We start from the raw sequence: 27255 nt of genomic DNA, 5'->3' as shown, positions 1-27255 counted from the left end.
CTTCCTTCCTCTCCCCCACAACCTCTGGGAGCCCCCCATTTGCTTTCCATCTCTATAATTTTGTCATTTCAAGAATGTTATACAAATGGAATCATACAGTATGTAAATTTCAGAGATTGGCTTTTTCTTTCCACTCAGCGTAATTACTTTGAAATCTACCCAAGCAGTATGAATAACTAGTTCACTTACTACTTAACACTATTCTGTGGGATGGATGTGCCACAATTTGCGTAGCCATTTACCCTTTGATGGACATTTGCATTGTCTCTGGTTTTGACTATTAAGAACAATGATGACATGAACATTCGTGTACAGATTTTTTAAGGGCACATAAATCTTTATTTCTTGGGGGTAAAATGCCCAATAGTGCAATTGCTATGTTGTATTGTAAGTTTATGCTTAATTTTGTGAGAAATTCCACACTCTTTTCTAATCTGGCCCTACCTTTTTACATTGCTACCAGTGGTGTATGAGTATTCTAGTTTTTCCTCCCACTTTCCAGCATTTATTGTTACCACTGTTTTGTATTTTAGGCATTAAAATAGGTAGTGCTGATATTTTGTGCCTTTAATTTGCATTTCCGTAATGGCTAATGGTACTGAACGTCAGGTGGAATGACACTGCCCCATGGGACAGCAACATTGTCAACAGTCAAGAAAAGTTGATAAAAGTATTTTGAAGAAATGAAGTCATGCCATATAAGCAACTATGTGACAATAAAAATAGTTGGACTGCTTCGAGATTCTGATGAGAATACTTTTTTATTGTTGTTCAGGTTACAGTTGTCTCCATGTTCCCCTCACCACTCCCCCATCCCCACCTCCCACCCTCAATTCTGCCCGCCTTTGGCCTTGTCCATGGATCCTTCATACACGTTCCTTGATGATCCTTCCCTGTTTTCCCCCCATTATCCCCCTTCCTCTTTCTGTCTGATTACTGTCAGTTTGTTCTTTATTTCACTGTCTCTGGTTATACTTTAAGCAAATATACATTATACTTAAAATATGAACTATTAGATAAAATTTGAAATACTAGTTTTTCAGAGTATATTGAATATAGATTTATGAAGTTATTTTATTTATTGTCAACTGATGTTTTATTTCATTTTAAAGTCTAGCTAATGTTAGAAAAAATGTTGCTTCATTGTTTTTTCTTAAGGAACCATACAGAGGAATGATTTTGTTATTCAATACTGAAGTTAGTTGATGTATGTGAATAATTATGTTATAATTTACTTGTCTAATCTGACTTGTCTTTTGGTTATGAAAAACAAAAAAAGCTCTGTTTGGTTTGAGCTTAAGACACAGATATTAGAGAGAACTGGGGAAAATACGTAGGGACTTCATCCCTGGTGTGTATTCTTGTGCCTTCTTTATTGCCTTATTTTACATTTCACCACTAAGTAAATGATAAATAAGCCAGAAACACTTGCGGAAGGGCAGGCAAGTGGCTTCTCGATCATGTACAAATTGGAATTATTCCTCTTCGAATATCTGAAAGTTTGTGTAATTTCAAAACTTCTTTGTCCCTTGGTAGAAATAAGAGAACTGATGTTAGAAAACTAGCACACCGAATCCTGCTGGATTACTTGAATCCTCTAATATTTAATTATGTTAAAAAGAAGAGGTTCCATCAAATCTGTCTTGAGGAGATGCCCTGGAAGGCTCAGATGAACCTGTGTCTGGCAAATGCACACTTTAGCCTGTTTCTGATAAAGCAAGGGGAACGGATGAAGATGAAATGTGGAGCTCCTCACAAAATGGTCAGGTATAGTGTATTATCCATGAATAATACTTTTAAAGTCTCTAGCACATGGGCTGTATTTGTATGCTCAGGGCTCCAATGTTGATAATAATTAAATAGGTTTACAGAGTGCTTTTGTCTTTCCTGGCCATTGATATATTTCTTAATTTCTTATCTTAGAATCTTTCCCAAACAAGTGACGGACGTAAGTGCTTATCAAGTACTAATTTGCATATATCTTGACAATGTTTCTCAGTATAGCTTTCAGTGAAAGGAGAAAACATCATTCCAAGAAAAATTTAATATTGATTGTACAATAATTATAGATATTAGCAGGCATTAGGCAAATCTCTATTTCATTTAGAGATATTTTAAGCCTCTATGAATACAATGGTAAACCTCTATAAACACAGGTCATATTTCCTCATACAATATAAAGTTTCTATCGTTAATTCAAATGACATTTTTGAACTTTTACTCAATGTCTTTGGCTAAACTGTTGTTAAAAATAGAAGATAAATACATAAATGGAATATTATGTAGCTGTTAAAAGGTGATATAGAGTCATTCAGATAATACTTGTTGAACCCCTGTGGGATACAAGGTACCGAGACAGGTGCAGTGGGCATACAAAGATGAGCAGGTTATGCAAGTTAGAATCTGGTAGGATGGATCACAAATACTCATGAATAATTGCAGATACTGGTCGAAGTAGAAGTACTCATACAGTCTTCCTTATTCCTGAGAAGAAGGCTTTACTCTGGCTGAGACCAATAGGAAAGACTTCATGGGGAAGGGCTGCTTGGCCTAGCTCTTGATAGATAAGCAAGATTTAGAAATATGCAGATATAGAAACACCATTCCAGTAGGTGGAAAGTCATGACTTACGGCCCAGGTAGGAAAAATGCAGGATGAGAACCCCAAAGGGTCTAACCAGAATCTGGGGTGTTTGATAGGGAGTGGTTTGAAATAATTAGCAAGTAGGTCAGTACCAGGTTATGGAGAGTCTCAACTGTATATTAAATCTGAACTTTAATCTGTGGGACAATGTTAAGAGTTTTGAGCAGGGCTATGATAAGAAATTTCTCCGGCAGCAACATACCAAATAGATTGAAGGAAGGAAAGACTGGTGACAGATAACATAAATTAAGAGGGTATTTAGTTCAATAAGTCAGTAATAAAGTATGCCGGTTGAAGTCGACAATGAACTTGGTTCCAGTTTCTGCTTCTCCAGAATTTTGGTTACAATCAGACTGAACCTTTGCAGAAATGGCTCTAGTTAGACCCCTTTCGTATGTAGGATTGACCACATTTGCACTTAAGAAGGAGTTAGGAAAAAAGGTGAAACGGATTTAGAAGTACAAATTGCCAGGTATAAAAATAGTCGTGGAGATGTAAAGTGCTTCATAGGAAATACATTCAATAATAGTGTAATCACCATGTGTGGTGTCGGATGGGTACTAGACTTACTGGGGAGATCACTTCATAAGGTATATAATTGTGGAATCACTATATTGTACACCCAAAACTAACACAACACTGTATGTCAACTGTTGTAACTGAAAAATAAAATGAAAAAAACACAAAGCGACATAGTAAAAAAACAAACGGTAGACCTCATGCAAGTCAAGCTTTTGCTTTCCTAGGTGAAAAAAGTGGTTAGATTGCCGGGCCTGCAGGGAGGCTTTGACAGTGATCCGTTCCTGAGGCCATGAGGAGGAAGACCGTTCAGACCAGAGGGGCTTTCTTACTGTCCTCTGACCACCGAGAAGTCTTCTCTGAACTCCCAGTCATACATAACCATTCCTGTGTGATTGTTTGGCAGCACAAATTTGGGTGGTCAAATTTGTGTCAGGGAAAATTGGTGCTAAATTCAGTTTTATTCAAGCCATTAATATGTTTACTCGGGATGTATATATAACATATGTATGTACGTATGTGCGTATGATGGAAGATTGTTTATTGCTTAGACCTTATTTATTTATTTTTACTCTCATCCCAGGATGGGCTTATTGATTTTAGAGAGAGGGGAAGGGAGGGAGAGAGGTAGAGAAACATCAATGTGAGGGAGAAACATGGATAGGCTGCCTCTTACAAATGCCCTTACCAGGGACCGAACCTGCAACCCAGGCATGTGCCCTGAACTGGGAATTGAACTTGCACCCTTTCGGTTTATGGGGAGATGCTCCAACCAGCCAAACCACACCAGCCAGGGCTACACCTTATTAAAAAAACAAACAAGCACTGATTACAGACACACTGGTATATGTTGTGGGCATAATCATGGAGTTGTGTTTCAATCAGGTGGTTTTAAGTTGACATAAATTACTGTTTCTGTGCTTTAGGGTGTGTATAGATCCTCCATCCCCATTCTCATGGGCCCTTTAAGCAAAATAGGTATGGATGTTAAAATTCCTAAGAGCAAAGTTACATCATATAATTTTAACATTCAATGGACAATTGTTTGGTTTGGTTAAATGCCCAAATGCATTGTGATCCAAAATTCGAGAGCACTAACTCACAAATATGTAAAAAATTAAAGTAGATTATATTTGACAGATTGAATTCAGTTTTGCTTGTATTATTTTTTAATACACATTTTTCCCTGTTGCAGTTTTCGATCATGTGATCCCAGTGTATTCTCACTGTATAATTCAGGAACAGTATTGCCAACAGGAAAACTGACTCTAGAAAACTATAAAGTGATGCTTGAGTTCCTTCATACACCTATGAAAGGAAAGGCCAGCTTACCATCAGGTAAAATAAATCAAAATACTATCAGTTGCCTCTAGATTTTTTTCACTAATGCAATGCACTCCCCCCACTCCCGAAAACACACTCTTGGCAGACACACAGAAGGACACACACCGTTTTCCAATGACCCAGGAATTTAGTTGAGTTGTGATATTTTGTAGGAGACTCATACTTGCCTATTTTGGGGAGTACCTATATTGTGTTCTGACCTAAAATAATTTAATGATTTAGCAAATATAATGTTCTTTTACAAACATTGGTAACCGCCAGTGGTCAAGGTAGACGAAGACTTGCTCTCAGGTATTATATTTTAGTGGAAGTAGGTCTCCGAACCAGCTCCCCCAAACCTACCACTGCCAGCAGGCCTGACCACAGTCGCGTGGTATGTTACAGTGCCGACCATGTACTCAGGGCAGTGTGTTCTCACCTTACGACCCCCAACTCTCGCCTTCCGTGAACACTGACTCCAAGATGAATGCAGCAGTTCAGGTGGCAGGACCAGTCAGTATTGTCATGTGGTCAGGGGACAGGCGTCTCTGAGAGGCGGAAAGGTGCGGGTGAGTGGAGCTTTCCTTCTGTACTGATGAAACTCTTCCTAAGCAACCACCTACCTTGAGTACCACTCACTGCACAAATAAAAAATTAGAGAGTTTCTATAAATCCTCTTATGTAGGTTTTTAATCATGGTATTTTGAGTGCAGTGTAACTTACTGCTGACCATTATACTTCACCGGCTGGCTAACTGTCCCAGGAAGTTGACTGGTACCTGCATGTCATACTATGAATGTTGAAGTATTTGAAAGTAAATTTCCTAGACAAAGAAAGAGTTTGAGTTTCATATGTAGATTATGTCATACAACTTCTTGAGTTTTTAAAAAACTAGCTGCCTACCTAAGACCTTCCATGAAGTCGGCAACAGAATATTCTGCTATTGAGACTTGCTATGTAATGCAGAGTTCTAAGAGGAGGCAGGAGAAATTTCCTGTGGTTTCATACCAACAGGAGAATGAGTGGCCAGGGTTTGCTCCACTGACCACATCTGGGAATGCTGCTCACCTTCTAGGGATGGTCCTGGGAATGGCCTGTTTGGGGAGAAATTCAGGAACAGTGATCTCATCATTGTTCCCTCAAAAAAAAAAAAAAAGACATTGCTGCTTCTGCATTGTTCCTTTGCAGGCCATCCATCACCTTTGCCTGGAGTGTTCTTCTCCATAGTTTTCCTGCAGAGCTGAGTCATACCCACCTTTTAGCACCCAATCTAAGTGCTTTCTTCTCTAGAAACTTCATGATTTCTAGAAACTAAATTATTCATGGTGTTCATGATAATCCTGTCTTTTCTCCAACATTATGTAGCAATTGTTATCTGAATTACTGATTTGATGCTCACCACCTACTGTGTTATCTGGAATTTCACCCTCTGTTTTCAATAACGTTATACTTTATTTTTGTACCGTAGATGCTGATGAGTTTTTGACACTTATTAATCCCCAAATGAGTGATGAAAATGTTTCTAAAGCACAAACAGTTTCTGACTCAGACCCTCAATTAGGTCTTAGTAGTAAGGAAAAGGATCGATCATCAAATTTGGGTCTATTGGATCATTTTATGAAAATCTTTTTATACTGCAGGAGAGCAATGGTAAGGTGGTCTTTTGTATTTGCTAATGTTGTAAACATGAGTCTCAGCCCATAAATGTGGGTATGTAAGATTGAATGTATTTATTTATTTCCTGTCTGTAATTTGAGTTTTAATTTTGAGACTAAAGTTGCTGGGTTTAGTGTCAGTTGTGTGTGAGGTTTGCCTGCCATGGTAACGAGGTCTCATGCATTGTTGAGTTGTCAGGGAGAAGGGTGAGCCCCTTTAGTCACCAGTCATCCCCTGCCCAGGGAAGAGGTGGCCATTGTCCCTGTCTACACAGTCATCGTGGATATTCACATAGTCCGCTGCTACTTCCTTGCCACACTTGGGACATGGGCTTCTCTGGCGAGGGTTTCTCTCACCAGAGTTTCTCTCTGGAATCTTGATTCCTCCTGGGGTACTATAGATCCCTTTCTTTCCTCTAACACGGGGGAGATATTTCTAGACCACAGGAAAGATCTGCCTCAGGCCCCTGACCTTCTGCTTCTAAGGCCATTGGTGTTTTCTCTCAAATGGTTTTCTCTTTTCCTTCTTAAATATTATACAATAGATTATTAGACTCAGAATTGGAGTCATTAGCTACAAACTAATTAGTTTCCTTCTTTCTCTTAGTAAGGAGTGGGATACTTCAGTCCCTTCAAGACGTAATAGGAAAGCTACCCTTCCTAGACAAAAGAGAAACATACGTAAATTCCCATATTTTCCCTGGAGTGGAGAGAATGCTTTTTTAAAATGTCAAGTAAACCCACATCATCTTCAGTGGTGTCCATAGTGTTATGGATGCGATGAACAAATTCGCAAGGACTGCAGATGTCCTGCAGAGAAAAGGGACAGTGTGGCCACTCTCTGAGTGAGAGAAAGCCCCAACCCTTGTCTGGACAGGCTTTTATTGCTTTTCTGGGAGTGTTACATCAAGGAAGGTCCTCATTCATTATGCACAGGTTTACTTTAGGTGATTACTTTTTACAAATAACAAAGAAAGATGTTGCTGATTACTTCTTACAGGTAACAAAGAAAAGGATGCTGCAAATGCCAGGGGAAAAGTGGGTGAACTGGTTACACTCCATCCTTGGGAGGTTTAGCACAGACGTTAGGAAGTTACTTCAAATATGCACTAAACATTTGGTGCCTTAACTCAGGGTGAGGGAGTTTTAGCAAAAGCAAGCCTTAAAGCAGCCTAGATATAGTGCAGGCCTGGTTCCCCATGGGAAAGCCAATCTGTGGGACTGGCTCCTATGTACCACCTTGTGCCTGTCGGTTTTCTGAATCATTGATGAGCTACATTTGCCACTGCCACGCAGACTGGTTCCCTGTACATGACATTGCATCTTGCTCCCCTTTCCACCACCTAGAAGGTCTGGGTCCTGCTCACCTTTACGAACTCAGCTCCTCTTGCTTTTGTTCAGTCCAGCCTCCCCCTCTCCAGTTTTTAGATTATTTATTTATCTTTAGAGGGGAAGGGAGGGAGAGAGGGAGAGAAATATCAATGTATGGTTGCTTCTGGTGCACCCCCTGCTGGGAACTGGCCTGCAACCCACGAATATGCCCTGACTAGGAATCGAACTGCGATCGTCTGGTTCGCAGGCCCGCGCTCAATCCACTGAGCTACACCAGCTAGGGCTCCCCTCTGCAGTTTTGAAAGCACTAAGCTTGTTTGCTTCTCAGCCTTCAGGTTCACTCTCCATCCTTTGCACTTGGCTGTTCCCTCAGCCTCAAATGCCCTCCCTAAACCAATACTCCTATCGCCACCTTCCCATGACTTGTTCAACTCAACATTCAATAAGTCACCTCCTGTGAGAGGACCTCTCTCCTGACCACATTGTCTAAAAGGATGTGTTTTCTCAGCCTTGTCAGATTCTGATGCATTTCTGCTTTATTTTTCTTTACAATGTTTATTATTCATGAAAGTACATTTTTATTTGTCTACTAACCTAGTGTTAGTCTCCCCTAATAAATTGAGGCACCATGAGAACAAAGACTGGTTTTTCTTGCTCACTGCCCCATTTCTGGCAGTCAGGATAATGGGAGTGTTGGAGTCAGGCCTCTAATGTGCAAAACTTAGCTCATTACTTAGTAGATTCATGATCTTGGGCGGGTTAGCTCCATGACTCCATTTTCTTATCTGTAAATTCTATAGACTGCTAGTGCCTACCTACTTCATTGGCACTATTGTAAGAAGGAACCAAAATGATGCATATAAAAGTCTTACCAGAGTGTCTAGCACATATAAGTGGCACATGACAAATGGTGTTAGTTATTTTCATTATTGACATACAGTATCTACAGAAAGATGAAGTTGTTCAGAGATCTGTAACTTTTGGGACTTCGAATGTTGTGTTTGTTGTAGGTTCTTGCTCATCGTGGGGGCTTTTGGACTCTGCTTCAGAACTGCTGTCGGGCCCTTTGGAACTTTACTCAGGAGCTACAGATACTTCTTAGGCATGCAGTGGACATGTGTAAAACATTCCCCATTAGTCAGGACGGGTTCATCTGTATCTCTGTGTTACCATTCTACCTGGGAGCAGAATTACTTATTGACATGTTGATAGAACTACAAAATACCAATTCTATTGAGGTAAGAGTATTTGGGTAATTATTTTTATTGTATTCAATTAACAGATATTTTTGTACCATGCAGTTTTGGATAAGTAGAAATTAATATAGTTCTTGAGTCCTTGGTTTGTCTGTATCTCATTTCATTATTAGTTCATTATATATATATATATATATAACTTGCATTGGTGTTAATTACAGATATCTCCTCTGAAAATTCAATTTCTTAAAAGGAACAGCAAGTGACATTTACTAAACTCCAGCTTCCACATAAACTAACCTTAATGTATTTGATCCTCATAGCAATCCTTTGACAGGGAAAGAAACAGACCCCAGAGGGATCATAAACTTGACTTTGATCTTTATTTCACTGCTTTATTTGTCCCTGTTCTGTTACTTCAGATCTGGTAATATTTGCCATTTAAAATCTTTCACACTGTGGTTTTAAAGCAAGAAAATAACATTGAAAAAATTCAAGCATGACATATCCTAAGCACATTGAAAATCAGTTAACATAGTAAACACAGCCATGGAGTAATTTCCATGTGTAAAATGTATGGCAACACTAGCACAAAAGATGGGAAGGATAAATAAACTGTGATAAGTTTTTATACTTTACATAGCTATAAGGTGGTACAATATTAACTCTAAGTGAAATGTAGTAAGTTAAGGATGTGTTTAATAATCTCTAAAGTAACTACTAAAAAAGAAATACAGCTAAAAAGCCAACATAGTAAAATGGAAAATTAAATAATAGTTACCTGAAGAAGGCAGGAAAAAAGGAAAAGGAACAAAAAGATTATGGGACAAATAGAAAACAAAAAAATAACAAATTTAACAAAATTATGTCAATAACTTTATAAATATAAATGGATTGAACATCTCAATTACAAGGCAGAGATTATCTGACTGAATTAAAAAGAAAGACACGTATATTTGTCCTCAAGAGAAGCACTTTGAATATAAAGAAACAGATAGATTGAAAATAAAACAGAAAAAAGGTCTGTCCAGAAGGTAGTCAGCCACATAATATGAAAAATAGAGACATTGAAAAAGATACAAGATACAAGAAACATTGTATATAGGACAGTGAAGCCTCAGTCCCCTTCAAAGCAGGCCCCTTGGGACCTCACAGACTTCTTTCAATCACCATCAGCTGCCCTATCATATTTTCCTGAATCTCACTGATGGTCTGAAATCCTTTTCCTTTCAAAGGTGATTTTAGTTTTGGAAAGAGCCGGGGTGTCAAATCTTGGCTGGAGGGTGGCAGAGTCACCGGGGTGATTTGATATTTTGCCAAAAAACTCTGTACAAGACATGATGCGGGTGTGTTGTCATGATGAAACTGCCAATCACCAGTTGCGCACAGCTCAGGTGTTCTGAGTAATCCAAATAGTTTCTGTGGAGGAATGTTCAAGCTTCATCCAAAATGTGATGCAGGTTCATTGCTGTACTTACTCAGTCATTTTGAATGAGACAGCCACACAGCACACATGCTCACTCAACTGCATCTACAGCCCCCACTGACTAGTACAGTGAAGTCGTCATTGTTCACATGTGTGCATTCCAGTCCACTCTTCTGGCTGCCAGGTTACATCAATGTTCCACAAACCATTCCTGGTATATTAACAGTGGCTGGACTTTTTCTGGACAGACCTCGTATGTCATAAAAACAGTAAGCATAAAAAGCTGTTGAGGGCCCCAGCTGGTGTGGCTCAGGGGATTGAGCTCTGGCTGGCCAACCAAAGGGTCACCAGTTCGATGCCCAGTCAGGGCACATGCCTGGGTTGCAAGTCAGGTTCTTTGTGGTGGGGAGATACACAAGAGGCAACCACACATTGATGTTTCTCTCTCCCTTCTCCTCTCTAAAAAATTGAATAAATAAATAAATAAAATCTTTTTGAAAAAGCTGTTGACGAACCAGAGTATCGAGGTTTGATTCCCAGTCAGAGCACATGCCTGGGTTGCAGGCCAGTTCCCAGGAGGGGACGCACGAGAGGCAACCATACATTGATATTTCTCTCCCTATCTCCTTCCTTTCCCCTCTAAAGATAAATGAATAAAATCTTTAAAAAAATAAATAAAATTTAAAAAAATTTAAAAAGCTGTTTAGACTATATTAATATTAGATAAAGTAGTCTTCCAATTAAGAAGCTTTTGAGAGATAAAAAGGGACATTTCATTACAAAAAGAGGTTCTGTTAACTGGGGAACATACCATTCATAAATGTGTATACACCTGATAACAGAGACTCAGCACAGCCTCTGCACACCCAAAGCTTGGAACACAACACTTACCCAGTAATTCTCTAACTTAGGAACGAAGAGGGTCTCCGAGAAGAGTCCCTTCTCCATAGAGTTGACCTTTGCGTATGGGAATTGGACATATTATTCTACCAGCAAACAAATGTACCAGGGAAACTGAATTATTTGGACATAATAGAATCTGGTTTTTCTCAAATATTTGCCTGATTGGTTTCATATCCAAACTTAGACAGTGATTATGTTCAAGAAGTATAGACCCCAGTCTGTGCTAATAGAGTCATGACCAGACATTTGTGGCTATTTAAATTTAAGCGTAATTAAAATGAAATGAAATGAAAAATCTGGTTGCACCAGTCACAGTTCAATAGCACAGCGCCCCCACGTGCTGAGTGGCTGCCGTGTTGAACCAACGCAGCCCATTTCCGCCATCACAGAAGCTGGACTGGATGGCATTATCGAGCTTTCATTTGCATGAGAAAAATATTTTAAAGAATTTTTGTTCAGTTTTTCCATGTTATATTTTTATGTGTCAATTCATTTTTCCGGAACAAATGTGCAGTAAAATCTGAAATTACACATTTTTTAATGTGCTACTTGCAGATTATTGAAGACAAGGGAGAGTTCAGTGTTCCAAGTTGCTATGGAAATATTAAAAATGACAATGGTGGCTCTAGCCTTACTTTTGAGCATCCTTTGGATAATGTAAATGTGGTTGATTTGAAATGGATCCATGACTTTGTACTAAAAGCTCTGGAACTTTTATATCAAGTAGAAAAATGGGAAACACTAGTATCACTTGCCATTCAGTTCAATACAGTTTCACAGTAAGTACTGCTTGTAAGGGCAATTAAAATTGACAGACTTCATTGAAAAAATGTGCTTTAACTCCTGTGTGTGTTTTAATGTGTTTTCACCCTGTCTAGTGAGAGATAAACAGAACAAGTGACACCGCTCCTGGTGTATGCACAGCGCCAGCTTCTTCTAAGAATATCCAAGTCGGAGGGCCCAGACATCACACAACAGCCTTGTGTCAGACATGAGGCTGAACATCAAGAGAAGGTAAGTTTGCCTCTGTTATTCATGCAGTTGTGATTTCTTACCAGTACGCATGTGACAAAGATTTAGGAATCAGATACATGTTGCTATTTTCATGTGGGCACTTATCATTCAAATCGGCAGGCATTATGGAGGGCCTGCTGTGGCCAATATTTCCAGGAACAGTCAACTAAAGTAAATGCTCGCACACGAGAAACTCATCAGGGCTGATTATGCACCAGGAACAGTGAGGATGGTGTCTAGAGCTGTAACACTTTTAAGGGCGCACTAAATGTTTTAAATCTTTTTTTTAAATGACTTTATTGTTGTTCAATTACAGATGTCTGCATTTTCTCCCCACCACTCCCCCCAAACCCAGCCAAACCCACCTCCCTCCCTTGCTTTAATTCTTTTTTTAAATAAGCAGAAAACACCAACTTTTAGGTCAAAGGAAATATTTTTTACTATTAATATATTTATATCAATACAAGCGTGAAATATAATTTTCTCAATTTATTTTATGGAGGAGGAGTGGGCTCACAAAGGCAAAAGTGCCTCAGGCCCAGGAAACCCATGGTTCAGCTTTGCGTTAGGTGAGAGAAAGGAACAAGTAAATTCTCTTATTCGTTGATTGAATCAATGAGGTATTGAGCACCTAACATCAGAGTCCCTGCACTCGGCTGTGCTGTCTGCACCCTGCACACGGGCCTCTGGCACACGTGGGGGCTGACATTCAGCCCCTGCCCCCCGCACGTGTCTGTGTGCTTGTGTGTTGCAGCTGCTCCATGACGATTCCATTTTCTTCTTTTCACAAAAGGTCCCTATGGCCTTTTGCATGTTCTTACCTCCTGTTCATTTTGTGTAGATAGCCCACAGTCTGAATTCTTGCTTTATGGAGCTTAATTTCATAGGGGTGGAGGTAGGGTCAGATAGTAAACATGAAGACGCATGTAAAAAGATTTATGATCATTGGAAGTTCTCTTATGACAAGGAAATGAAATAGAAATAGGCTGGGGTGGGAGGTGGGAACTTTAGCAGGCACAGTCAGAAAGGCCTTTTCAAGGTGATGTTTGATGGGAAGGCACCGGCCATGCAGTGAGAAAGAGCATTCCAGCCCAAGGGAAGAAGGACAGAGGCCCTGAGATGAAACAGAAAGATGGCCCCAGTGGCTGCAGTGTAGCAGAGAGGGGAGAGGGTAAAAATAAGGGGCTGCTCCTCTGTCTTCTTTGTTGCTTATTCCTCTTCTCCCTAGTGTCTTAATGTTAAATGCGCCCCATGACCCTGTTCTTGGTCCTCTGCCTTCTCTGTACATATATTCTAGCTTGGTCAGTTAATTCAGTCTTGAATCTGAGTTCCCTCTTTATGATCATGGCAATGAATGTCATATCTCCATTCTAGCCCTCTCTCCTGAATTCTCTGTTGCCATATCTTAATATACCAGGCAGGGTTCAATCAGAGAACATAACTAGAAAGATCTGTTTCTCTTTTCTTTCTTTCTTTCTTTCTTTCTTTCTTTCTTTCTTTCTTTCTTTCTTTCTTTCTTTCTTTCTTTCTTTCCTTTCTTTCTTTCTTTCCTTTCTTCCTTCCTTCCTTCCTTCCTTCCTTCCTTCCTTCCTTCCTTCCTTCCTTCCTTCCTTCCTTCCATCCATCCATCCATCTATCTATTATCTATCTATCTATCTTGCAAGGATTTGGCTTATATGATCACGGGAGCTGACTAAGCAAGTTCATACTCTGTAGAGTGGGAGGTCAGGATCATGAGCAAGAAGGGACCCTACAGGTGTTGCCAGAAGCAGTCACTGAGGGAGGATCCAATGAGGAGAGAACAGTTTTTCACCTGGGTGCTGGTTGGAATTTGGAGTCTGGAGACTGCCAGTCTGGAGACTGGAGTCAAGGACACACCTGGTTAAGGCAGGCCCACCTAGGATAATCTTTTTTGCTTCAAGCCAGTTTATTGGGGACTTTAAATAGTACCTGCAAGATCCCTTCATGGCAGCACCTAGATTACAGTTGGGTTGAATAACTGGGTTGAGGTGTATGTGTGCTACAAAATGGGTGCTTTCCCTGTTGGTTGATTCCAAGTTGATTCCAAAATGGGTGCTTTCCCTGTTGGTTGATTCCAAGCCTAACCAAATTGATTCATCAAAATACCGTCGCACTGCCTACACTTCTCAAATTTAGCCCATTTCGAACAAACCCGTTTTGCCAAGTCTACTGCATTTTTTAATTTTTATTTTATTGATTATGCCATTACAGTTGTTCTATTCCCCCCTTCATTCCCCTCCACCCGACCCCCCCACCCCCACCATTCCCCCCCTTTAGTATATGACCATGTGTCTCAATTTCTTTAGATTCTATATTTCCCATACTATTCTTGCCCTCCCTATTTTCTACCTACCGTCTATGCTACTTATTTTCTGTACCTTCTCCCCCCTTCTCCTTCTCCCACTCCCCTGTTGCTAACCCTCCATGTGGCTCTGTGGATTGAGCACCGGCCTGCAAACCAAAGGGTCCGCCGATTTGCATTGGGGGCCAGGTCCCTGGTTGGGGGCATGTGAGAGGCAACCAATTTATGTCTCTCATATGTCTACGTTTCCCTCTCTTTCTCTGTCCCTACCCATCTCTCTAAAATAAATAAATAAAATCTTTAAAAAATAATGCTGCGGTAAACATGAGGTGCATATATCTTTTCAAGTTATTGTTTTCATTTTCTTTGGATAAATACCCAGAAGTGGAATTGCTGGATCATATGGTAGTTCTGTTTTTAATGTTTTTGGTGTTTCTAGGAACCACCAAACTTCCATTGGTTGCACCAATTTACATTCCCACCAATAGTGCACAGGGGTTCCCTCTTCTCCACGTCCTCGCCAACACTTGTTATTTCTATTATGTCTTTTTGGTAATAGCCATTCTAACAGGTATGAAGTAATATCTAAAATGTCTTTCTTTTTTTTTTTAATTTTTTTTATTGATTATGCTGTTACAGTTGTTCTATTCCCCCTTTCATTCCCCTCCACCCTACCCCCCCATCCCCACCATTACCCCCCTTTAGTTTATGACCATGTGTCTCAAGTCCTTTAGATTCTATATTTCCCATACTATTCTTGCCCTCCCTATTTTCTACCTACCGTCTATGCTACTTATTTTCTGTACCTTCTCCCCCCTTCTCCTTCTCCCACTCCCCTGTTGCTAACCCTCCATGTGATCTTCATTTCTATGTTTCTGCTCCTGATCTAGCTGTCCTTTTAGTTTGCTTTCGTTTTAGGTGTGGTTGTTAATATCTGTGAGTTTGCTGTCCTTTCACTGTTCATATTTTTTATCTTCTTTTTCTTAGATAAGTCCCTTTAACATTTCATATAATAAGGGCTTGGTGATGATGAACTCCTTGAATTTGATCTTATCTGAGAAGCACTTTATCTGTCCTTCCATTCTAAATGAAAGTTTTGCTGGATAGAGTAATCTTGGTTGTAGGTCTTTGGATTTCATGACTTGGAATACTTCTTTCCAGCCCCTTCTTGCCTGTAAGGTCTCTTTTAAGAAATCAGCTGACAGTCTGATGGGAAGTCCTTTGTAGGTGACTGTCCCCTTAGCTCTTGCTGCTTCTAGGATTCTCTCCTTCATTTTAATCTTGGCTAATGTAACTATGATGTGCCTTGGTGTGTTTCTTCTTGGGTCCAACTTCTTTGGGACTCTCTGAGCTTCCTGCATTTCCTGGAGACTTCCACCAAGATGGAGGCATAGGTGGAGACACCGTGCTTTCTCCCACAACCAAGTTTAGAGACAACAAAATATTAGCAACAGAAAACATAGCCAGAACACAGAAAATTGAACTTTTTGGAATTCTGATAACAATGAATTCTTCAGCCTGACCGGTAAAAGGGGCGAAGCCAGCAGCTGGCAGAGCGGGGTTGCACAGGAAAACTCGGTCAGAGGGACTCAGGTGCCCGGATCCCAGGTGTGGGGTTGCAACGGGGGGACTCAGAGAGCGACCCAGTGAATGACAGGCGGACGCAGCGAGGGTGAAGGGTGGCGGGTTGACTGTGGTTGCGCATTCCTGTGCAGATAGACCGGCGAGGGAGTGGGCAGTGAGATGGAACCAAACAGGCCCCAGCGGCCGAAAGCAGGAGAGGGGACCACCATTTCCCCTCTCTGACCCTGCCCCCACATACAGCGTCACAACCCAGCGACCTGGGCGGCCCCGCCCTGGTGAACACTTGAGGCTCCGCTCCTCATACTTAACGGGCCGAACAGACCAAAAATGGCTCAGGAAGATCTCAAAGCCCCAGAGCCCATAACTCTAAGCGACGAAGAAATAGCAAAACTTTCAGATGCACAGTTCAAAACACTGGTGATCAGGATGCTCACAGAACTGGTTGATTTTAGTCACAAATTAGAGGAACATATGAAGGCTAAACTAATTGATGAAAAGGAAACTGGGACTCAAATCAAGGGGGTAAACCAGAAGGAAGGAAAAAATGACCAAACAGGAAAATATGAAGAAACAAGAATTCAAAAAAATGAGGAGAGACTTAGGAACCTCCAGGACATCTTTAAATGCTCCAACATCTGAATTATAGGGGTACCAGGAGGGAGAAAGGAACAGCCACCAGTGGAAAACTTATTTGAACAAATAATAAAGGAGAATTTCCCCAATCTGGCAAAGGCAATAGACTTCCAGGAAATCTGCATTTTAATTGATGGCATCCCCCTTCTCGTAGCTGTTCAGGCTGGGCAGCTTGGGCACATGCCTGACTCTTCCCTTGTTTTCACACTTCACTTTAACTTGGTTGACAAATCCCCTATCTTCAAAATGTGTTCAGAACCTGACCACATCTCACCACCTCCTCCATCACTGCTCCCATCTGAGCCTCTATTGCATTTGCTTTAATTAATGCAATGACTTCCTAATTAGTCTTCTTGTTCCCAACTTCTCTGAAACTCAGCCTCCAGCCTCTAGTGTATTCTCAATGCATCAGGTAGAACAGCCTTTAAAAGCCCATCAGGCTATATCATTCCCCGTTTTAAACCCGATACCTCCCCATCTGATTCAGAGTTAAAGCGAACATCCTATCAATGCCTTAATGCCCAACCTAACTTATACCCTGTGACCCTCAGTAACCTCCTGCACTCCTCTGCAGGTTTCAACTGGTCTCTTCTTTAAGACATTTCTGCCTCAGGGCTTTGCATGTGCCATCCCCCTGCTTGGAATGCTGCTTCCCCAATATCCACATTGATTTTTTTCCCTTGCCTCTTTCCAGTTTTTATTAAATGCCGTATTATCTGTGAGGACTTTCTGCTCTACACTATTTAGAGTTTTGAGCTTGTTGGCTTTATTTCTCTCTATACCATTTATAACTCTTTACTCTACAATGTATGTCTCTATTTTGTTTACTGTCTCTCTGCTTCCACTAGAAAAAGTTCCATAAGAATAGGAATTTTATTTGCTTTGTTCTGTGCTGTATAGTCCTCGAGCTTGAAGCTGTGCCTGGCACATAATAGGCGTTCAATAAAGATTTGTTAAGTGATGGAGCGATGCAAGGACCATGTGCACATCTCACTGTCAAACTTCCTACAATGGACAATCGAGAGGCAGCATCTCCATCCGCCTGGGGTTCAAGGAGGGCTGTATTAGCTCAGTTCAAGGAGTAGAACAGGGCATCAGAGAGGAGAGGATCTTTTAAAAGAGTTTCCTTCTGTTTGAAAATATTTTGCTTTCAGATATTTTATACTTTTAGCACTCAGGTGTTAGAAAATGCATTTTTAAAATACTACAGGGAAAGTTAGTTTTGAAGAGCTTCACCAGGGAAGTTTAAATTGCTTTAATTATGAGTAGGGTGGAAAAATCTGCCATTGGAGAAGCAGCCTATATTTTAAATATATTTCAGCTTACATAATGGAAAGTATATTTAGACTTGTAAATTTATAGAATATCAGAAAATTATATTCTAATTGCTCTACATAGTTTTCCTAATACTCTTCCTGCTGTGCTGGGGAGAAGAAATGTGAAAAATTATGTAGCTGCTTTTCCTCCTCCCCCCAGTCTCTGCTAGCTTTTATTTGTGGCATCCTTTTGTATGTCTTTTTTTTCTGGACAAATGGAAAAAAGATAAACATTTTATACGAGCCAGATTTTTGGCTATAAATACCCAAGTTATATTTGTTTTCATCTTTTCTTTCTAAGATAACCTGCCGGAATTTTATTGGGAAACAACTCAAGATTAATCCTCCAACCAATAAAGTGACAGAAGCTGGAAACAGCCCAGATTCCCTAAGAAAGCTCATCGTCTCAGGTCAGGAGCAGTTTCAGCGGGAAGCTCCTTTCAAGTGGGGTTTGTGTTGTCATCTGCTTGCCAAACCTTCCATAATTAAAATGTTTGTAAAATCTTTTCTGCATGTTTATTTGACTGAAAATAATCCATTTGATATTTACCATCTTGTTTTGCTATGTTACTTAAGGGGAATTGAAACCCCTGTTCATTGGTTTAATGTTTAAGTTAAAGAAGGGCAACAAATATTTTTTAAATGGAGAAAGAAAATGGATGAGAAACATAAAGAGGAGAAAGACTGTTCTGTGCTATTTTCTCTGTTGTTATCTCACATGGTAACTCTTCACATTGACCTTTTGTTGATTTCTGTTTGGATTCCCATAATAACCTCTGTTTCCATAATCACTATAGATTGTTATTCTGTTGGCTTTACTGTGGAGCAGTGGTGTGTCTTTTAACTGGAGCACAGGAGAGGGTTTGGGAACGTCATGACTCCTTTGCTTTTAGCCGATAAGCCCTCTCTGAATATTTGGCAGTGCAGCGAGCAGGAGTGGAGCCATAGAATGAGATGAAATGGAGACAAGGCCTTCTCCCGGTTGTGCTTCTCCTGCATCTCGGATTCTGGTGCAGGGGAGAAATCCAGGTCTCCCTTCTGAGCTGCTGGCATTCTTCCATTTACTTATCTGTGGGTCTCACGTACGTATGTGTGTGTGTACGTAGGATAGTTCCTCTTGATCCCGGGCATGTGTTGGAAGACTTCCAGTGGAAGCCTGACACTGAGCAGTGCTGAATCCTGTATAAGGATTTTTTTCCTATACCTGCCTGACTGTGATACAGTGTAATTTTTAAGTTAGGCCTAGGAAGAGATTGACAATAGTAACTATTAATATGATAGAACAATTATAATAATACGCTGTGATGAAAGTTGCCTGAATATGGTCTCTCTGGTGCTCTCTGGTGACGGACCCGATGACCGAGATGCTACTCAGTAGCTGGTGAGCAGGCCGTGTGTGCAGCATGGACACACCGGGCACAGGGGGACTCACGTCCCAGGCAGGAAGGACCAGGCACAGTGTGAGGTTCCATCACCGTGCTGAGGCACGCAATTTAAAACCTATGAGTTGTTTACTCTGGAATTTTCCATTGGATATTTTTAGATCATGATTGACTGTGGGTAACAGAAACCACAAAAAGTGAGATCATAAGGGGGAATCTACTGTGAGCATTGACTTACTCGTTTATGGAGCTGGCTGTACAGTTATTCAGCAGACATTTAGTGAGTACCTACTACATGTCGAGCACTGCACTAGGGATTGATATACAGAGATGAATGAGACCAAATAAAGATATGTTTTCCAGAAGTTTACAGTCCATTGAAGGAGAACAATAAATAAAGCAGATATTATACAGTAAATCCTCACTAATGTCATTGATAGGTTCCTAGAAATTGACTTCAAGTGAAACTATGTAGAATGCAACCAATTTTACTGTAGACTAATTGGTAAAGACAAGAGTTAAGTTCCTCCAACATAGCTCTGGTCACAAAAACATCACCAAACTTCTAAAAAAGGACCCAAAGCACTTATAATAGTAAATGTCTAAATAAATGTGAGCCATCCGTACATGTAAGAAAGATTAATAACAACAGGTAAAATGATGGCTTTCCAATGTACTTATTCCAGATGAGGATCTTAGGTGGCTGAAGCCTCTCTGAGAGCTCAGGGCCCGAGGCAGGCATTTCCCCCGGGTGGGAAGTCCTTCCAACACAGGGCGCGTTCCCACACACATGCTCACTCAGACCGGGACAGTTCAGGTATGCCGGCCAACCTCACCTGTACACCTCTGGGATGTGGGAGGAAAAGGAGGTGTCAGAGGAAACCCTCGTAGACATGGGGAGAACGTGCGGACTCCACACACTGGCCCCCAGCCAGAATCAACTTCTTTTCTCATCAGCGCTGTCAAGAAGTGATGTGGAGTGAAAGAGCATTGTTTGAGAACCTGCAGTGGTATGGAGTGACAAGGTCTGCACTATTATAACTGCTGCTGCTATAAACAATAGCGGTTAACAGCTACTACTGCTTTTGAGAGACTGCATTTAATTTTGCAGGGCTAAGGTAAAAGGGCAAGGCAAAAGCTGAAGTTAGGAAGGTCAGCAGGAGTTAGAAAATACAAGAGTCTTAGAAGGCAGGATAAAGGGGGATTTGGATTTATCTGGAGAACTGTGGGGGTCTAGGTGAAAGGATTCAAGGAAGAAAGGTGAAGTGATTATATTTGTGTTCTGGAAAGACCCTTTGGCAGCAGCAGGGGACCTCAACTGAAAGGAGACCATGTAGAGACCACGTGGCTACCCCCGACGTGTGTCAGAGATTCGGGGAAGCCCCAGACCCAGCTGTGAGACTGCAGAGGGCAGAGATAGGAGAGGAAGGCTGAAGAGATGCACAGCACTGCGCTCTGTACTTACTTGTTGGATGGCGGGAATGGGTGAGGAAGGGAGGAGTTCAAGTTGCTTTGGTTTCTGGCTTGTGTGGCTAGCTGGATGTGATGTCTTCACTTGCGGAGAAACTGGGGGGAAGGGTGGGCCAGAAGAGAAGGTTACTTTGGAATTGCTAAGTTCAAGGTGCCTGGCTGACAGCTGAGCAGAATGATCCGGTACCTGGCGGGGTATACTACGAGGCATTCAGCAGAGATCTGTATTGTCATCATCAGTATATTGGTAGTGGTTGAAATCAGGGCCTTGTGTGAGGTCACCCAGGGAGAGAGATGTGGAGTATAGATCTTAGAAGGGCCTCATTTTGGAAGCTGTGTCAGTCACAACGGGCTGGGCTGTGTAGCAGCACCGAACAATCCCCAAATCTAATTGCCTTAACATCAGGGAAGTCTGCTGTTTTTGCCTGTGCTCCTGTGTTCGATGAGGTTGAGTACTGAGCTGCTGCTCGTCATGGGATAGTGGAGTCTCCATGTTAACGCAGCTTCCACAAGTGTTTCCAGGGCAGGGAACAGAGCACCAGGGCTACCCGTCACGGCCGTTATACTGAGAGGCAGGTGGTAAATGGCTAAGAGCACAGACTTGGAAACCAGACCACAAGTGCCTATACTGTATGTTTATTGCTAACGGCTTTCCATAAATGTCTTATTTAATTATTATAACAGCTCCAGTAAAGGAATTATTATTATTCATCGGACACCAGGCACTCCAGTGAGTGCTTTGTGAGTACAGGCCTAACTCGGAGAGACTGCGGGTTTGGTTCTGGACCACTGCAGTAAAGTGATCATCGCAGTGAAGAAAGCCACATGAATTTATTTTTGCTTTCCCAGTGCATATAAAAGCTGTTTACACTATACTGTAGTATATTAAGTGTGCAATAGCGTTATGTCTAAAAAATTTCCATACCTTAATTTTAAAATACTTTATTGCTAAAAATAATGCTAACCATAATCAGAACCTTTAGCAAGAAAATGGTGCTGATAGAATTGCTTGATGCACAATTGCCACAAACCTTCAGTTTGTAAACAAAAACGCAACATCTGCAGGGTGCAGTAAAGCAGCATGCAGTAAAACAAGGTGTGCCTGCATTACCTTCCAACACCTAATGTGGAAGGGCTGCTATCGTCTCCACTTTACAGGCAGGAAGAAGAATGGATTTTATAGCCTTTTTATATTTTATAATTTGATATTCACGAGTTCTATATAAATCATATGGTGGCTCCTCACGCTGCCCTTTGAAAGTGACACAGACCACTTCTGCTGACACTTCACTGGGTAAAGTCACGTGGCTGCGCTAACTTCAGAAGGGGCAGGGAAGTGCGGTCGGTCGGTCCTACTCTGTAGCCTGAGGACGAAGAGACACCGAGTCCGTGAAGGGCCCTAATGTCGGTCACAGGAGCAAACAGAGGAAGAACAATGTCTGAGAGAGGTCGGGAGGTGGCCTGAGAGGTGGGGGGTACAGTGGATGAGGGCCGTATCAGTGAGGCCCGGGTAAGAAAGACCGAGCAAGAGGCAGTGGTCAGCAGTCAGAGAGCTCACACGTGAGGACAGACGGCTATTGCATATGGGTGGTCATTGTCACCGGTCTTTGTGCTGTGACACTGTCATCTTCGGGCCTTGCTCTAACAGCGTCCCCTTCCTGAAATGCTCCTCCCCATCCAGACGTCTGTCTGATAACCCCTCACCTACTTGAAGTCTGCGTGAACACCACACCTTTTCACGGAGGCCTACCCTGGTCATCGTGTTTAAAACTGCACCCTGCTCGCTTCCTCCCACTTCCTCGTACTTTGCCAGACATTTCCTTTTTTTCCTCTGAAGCACATAAACCACCCATCACGTACTGTATAATTCAGTGTTTTATTGTATTTATTAATTACTAATCTGTCTCCCTGATACAGTGTCAGGTCTGTGAGGGCAAGGATCATTGTTTTGTGCATTTATATAATCCAAATACCTTTGTGGGTGTCTGATCCACAGCAGACACTCAATATCTATTTGCTGGATGAATGACTCTGTGACTCTGTGACATAACAAGAGTGACTTCAAAGAAGTGGTGGAGGGGAGTGGAGGTATTTGAGAGGTGGTTGCAGTCCTGGTGAGCTGTGCCTGCACAGAGTCACTGAGTAGAGAACTGCCTTTCACTGCAGCAGGCAGAGCAGTGACAAGAAAGACAGGGGTGGCGACAGCTGGAAGGAAACGTGGGGCTCAGGAGGGCTTTGCTTTGTTTGTCTGCTTTTAATAGCAGAGAAGGAGCGTATTTCTATATTAAATGGAAAGAGCCAGTGGGGAGAGAGAGCTTAGAGACAGGAAAGATATTTGATAGGGCAACAAGCTTGAGGAGAAACTGGCAGGGGGTGGGATGCAAGGGAATTGGCTTGGACAGCAGGGTGGAACACCCAGGGCGGAAGGGGCGAAGAGAATAGGTTCAAATGTGGGTGAGTGTGTAGGTGGGAAGGGTAGAAGTCAAAGGCGTTCTCACTGGGTACTAAAGATTTTCTTAATGAAGCAGCAGGGGGTTGGAAGCATAGTCAAGGTTGATAAGGTGGCAGATTCCAGAATGTGAAGGAGTGGGCTGGCCACTGAGGGAAATAGGAGAAGGGAGGACAGGAGGGATGCTGAGCAGCACAGAGTGCAGCTGGTGACCGTGGTGTTGTAGGCTTTACTGTTCATGATGAATCAGATCCCACCCCCCATATTCGGTGGGAGCACCCATGGGGTCAGTGACGTGTGACTGGTTCCAATCAGAGTGTGATTCCTCCTGAGTATGTTCGGCTTCTCTTGATCTTGATCCATAACTCAGGATGTGATTCATATTATGTATCCCCTTGTACTAAAAAGGACTGACAAGAAATGTGAGAAAATGTGTCAAAGATGTTTGTTATCAAAATAATGACTAATATCTAACAGATAGGAAAAACAGGCCTAGTATAAAATTCTAGGCCTGTGCGACCAGTAGGTGCTTATTGATGATGGGGGCATGATGCCCGAACAGCACTTTGCTTGCCTGTTGTTCAAGTTACACTTGGAACGCCCAGACGGCGGGAGGTGGGGCAGAAAGGCAGGCAGGTGGAATCGGGCTCCAGGGAGCCTTTGGGCTGATTCTCAACAGGGACGAAAGTATAAGCCAGTTTGAGCAATGATTAGAGCAGAAATATTTGAATGGATAAAAATCTAAAAAGTATTATAATGGCAATAATAATTAAGTGTGCCAGGCACTGTATTTAGCAGTTCACAGCCATTAGCTTCTTTAGTTTCTATAATCTTAGGAGTAGGTATTTTTATGCCAACGTTACAGATGAGAAAATGAAGTGTTACTAGTAAGCACTGGAACCGTGATTCAGACCCTGGTCTGTTTGTGCAGCTCCGAAAGGCTCCACCAAACCAAGCCTGGTGATCGTCTCGGCCCTTTCAGGTTAGATTCTCCCCTAACCTTAGAGTACTCAGGAAAAAAATCTGCTAGGTGTCACTGGTCGTGGGAAGAAAGACACTTTATTCTCATTGTGACGGCATGGTCGTTTTTAGATGAGCCTGCACACTAACCGTAGGTTTCACCTTGAGTCATGAAAATCGTGGCATCCTGCGTAGATAGAGCTCTTTATGACTCTAGGACCCCTGCCACAAGCAGCAACGTTCTGGCCCATACTTTGGGGCTTGCTTGGCAAATGTTTAGGCTGTTGGACTTTTTCAGTGTCTGAACTCAGATCATTATTAATATGTTTATAAACACAGTGGGTCGAATGTCCGTTACCATGAATGTCTGCAACTTTTTAAAAACACCAAGTATATTCTTGATGTTTTTCCACCCAGATTGCTTCTTTAGAACATCATCGATTTTCTTTTGGCATAATAGCATTTGTTACTGATGTTTGATGCAGTTCATTCTGCAGACCAGATGTTGTAGTGCTCCAGTGTCTGGGAACATTTGGTGTTCTCATTATTTAAAGGCATCCCATTCTCCCGCTAACTATTTAATGATGCAGATGTAATTTGGTAAGGTCTCTGTAGGGTTTGGAGAAGTGAGACTACCTCACTTTATAGATCATTTGTCGTATGGATGAGTAACTTGCCTGCTTGTTAAGCTTCTGGGGGAGATAACTCTATGGGTATGCATTTTGTTATAACTGTTTTTGTATTTTCTCTCATTCTCGAGTCTTGACCTTATTGCTATTTAAGTTTTCTGAAAGGATTTTTCAGTCTTCCTGTATATATGTTGGAATTTTCAACCCTTTGGCAGGTGTGTTTTATTACTGCCTCTGGGCATTTGGATTGATGTAACCAAATGTGTAGAAAGTAGCACAGATTTCATGTCACTCCCTGGGAGTTTTCCTCCGTAGATCATATTTCAGGAGCAGTTGGTATTTCAGTTTTAATGTCTACATTGGTAACAGCGAGAGACACAGTCCTTCTATTCTTTTTTCTTTCCCTTCTTCTCCTGCTCTCTGTCTCTTCTCACCTATTCCAAAGCGTCGAGACTACTAGTGGCTTTGAAATAGCTTCTTGCGTTATCCATGGAGTTTTCAGCAGGGACCCCCATGAGACGGTTGCCAGGATAAGGCCTTTGAAGCTGATCTTTCCCCATTGCTTTGCATCATTTATTTCAAAACACCAAACAGAACCTTGATTAGACCATAAAAAATATTTAGTAAGGCTTGAACAAATAAAAACCAGATAGCAAAATATAGTTTAGAGACAAAGGAATGATTTAGGAGCAGATATTTGATAACAGTAGCAGGAGGGTACTTTTATTTAGACCCCCCTATTTGAAAGATCGAGAACATCTCCCTCTCCTCCTGTGTCTCCTGTCCCGGGCACGCCTTTGTGAGTTTCACTGTAGAATGTAAGCTCTGCGAGGGCAGGGAGTATGTCTGCTTTGTTCATTTCCTCGGTGCCTTGCGTGGTGCCCAGTACTGGTAAATGTTAATATATATTGTAAAGATATATAACTAACAGTCCTAATGTGAGCCTGCATCTGTTGAATGCTTCCTCCGTGACAGGGGCTGTACTGGACACTTCACACACAGGTTAAAACAATAACCTGGGAGGTAAATAGTTTTCGTCCCACTTTCGACAGTTATAACGAAGACCTAGAGAAAGTAACTGACTTTATTGCAAACACGAATATGTGAGGGCTTCCAGCTTCCTCCTTTTCTTTTGCTGGTTTCTTTCCCTGATCTCACCCTCTAAGGAGAAACAGATAAAATCTGAGCTCATGCATTGTTGTAAGAAAAAGAGAGCAGAAATCTACAGTCTTCAGGTTGCTGTGCATGAGGGTGGTGTGGGAGGAGTGGGGGCGTGCCTGGTCGGGATCACACAGGACCACACGAGCTTAGAGGAGAGGGGATTGAGGGAGTGGGAGGGCTAGGCAGAAAGGCTGCCATGTAACAGAAATGTCACGCTGACATTCACAAGACGCACCATGCTTATAAACGTGCTAATGATCAAGTTCTGAACACTGAAAAAAGTTCAACATCCTAAAAGTTTGCCTACTAAGCCCAAAAGTATGGGCTGAAATATCCCTCTTGAGGTCCTGGAGTCTTGTAAGAGCTCTAAGCAGGATGCCATGATGTTCATGATAATGACTCAAAGTGAAACTACAATTAGCATGCAGGCTCATCTAAAAATGACCATGCTGTCACAATTAGGATAAAGTGTCTTCCTTCCCATGACCAGTAAAAAAAAATTTTACTAGTGATACCTAGTAAATTTTTTTCTGGAGTGCTCTAAGGTTAGGGGAGAATTTACCCAAAAGGGCAGAGATGATGATCAGGCTTGGCTCAATGGAGCATGTAGGAGCATGTCGGGGGTGGGAGGGAGAGGGGTGAGAATATAAGAGAAGGTGTCAGAGCAGTCATGGGGAGCCAGCTCATGTCCAGCCTTACAAGTCACTTTTGGGACTTCGGTGTTCATTGTAGGTAATCGGTAAGCCAGTGGAGGGTCTTGGGCAAAGGAGTGACATGAGATGACTAACACTCAAAAAGGAGTCCCTTGGTTGCTATGTCAAGAGCGGAGACAGGGAGACTGGTTACCAGGGCAACTGCAGTAATTTAAAAGATGATGAGGTCTTGGAACATAGTGGAACTGATAGTGGAGGGTACAGCTGGTGAGATACAGTGATATTCTGGGTATTTTCTGAAGAGGGACCCTATAGGACTTGCTGTGAATTTGATTTGGAGCATGAGAGAAGAAGAGAAGTCCAGGATGATTCTAGTTTTTGGCCTGAGATAGAGAAAGACTTACTGGAGGAGCTGGTGTAGGAGGAAAAGATCAAGAAATTAGCAGGGGACCTGTTAAAGTCAAGATGTCTGTTGAATGTGCAGTAGAGTGGATCATTGGATAGATGAGCCTGGACTTCAAGGGAGCTGGGGCCAAAGATATAAATTTGGGAGCCATTAGCATATGGGTGATATTAAAGCCATCAAACTAGATGAGATTATCAAGGGGGTGAGTATAAATTAAGAAAAGAGAGGCTGTCTAAGATTAGAGCCCTGAGTTTTCCTGGGATTGAGAGGTTGGTTGA

General features: G+C 41.8%; 1 protein-coding gene across 1 annotated transcript in view; it reads left to right on the top strand.

The window, feature by feature from the left end:
- Positions 1-27255, top strand: part of CFAP54 (cilia and flagella associated protein 54) — a 253182-nt gene that overhangs the window by 112025 nt on the left and 113902 nt on the right. The window contains 7 exon segments of the mRNA XM_037160832.2: positions 1537-1767; positions 4358-4500; positions 5954-6135; positions 8483-8710; positions 11553-11776; positions 11876-12011; positions 18169-18277. Of these exon segments, the coding sequence (XP_037016727.2) occupies positions 1537-1767; positions 4358-4500; positions 5954-6135; positions 8483-8710; positions 11553-11776; positions 11876-12011; positions 18169-18277 (1253 nt within the window).

Source organism: Artibeus jamaicensis, unplaced genomic scaffold (assembly GCF_021234435.1).
Source record: "Artibeus jamaicensis isolate MK-2021 breed Jamaican fruit bat unplaced genomic scaffold, CSHL_Jam_final contig_233, whole genome shotgun sequence".
Taxonomy (NCBI): Eukaryota; Metazoa; Chordata; class Mammalia; order Chiroptera; family Phyllostomidae; genus Artibeus; species Artibeus jamaicensis.
Note: the sequence above shows the minus strand (reverse complement) of the source record. Positions and strands in the feature narration are given on the sequence as shown.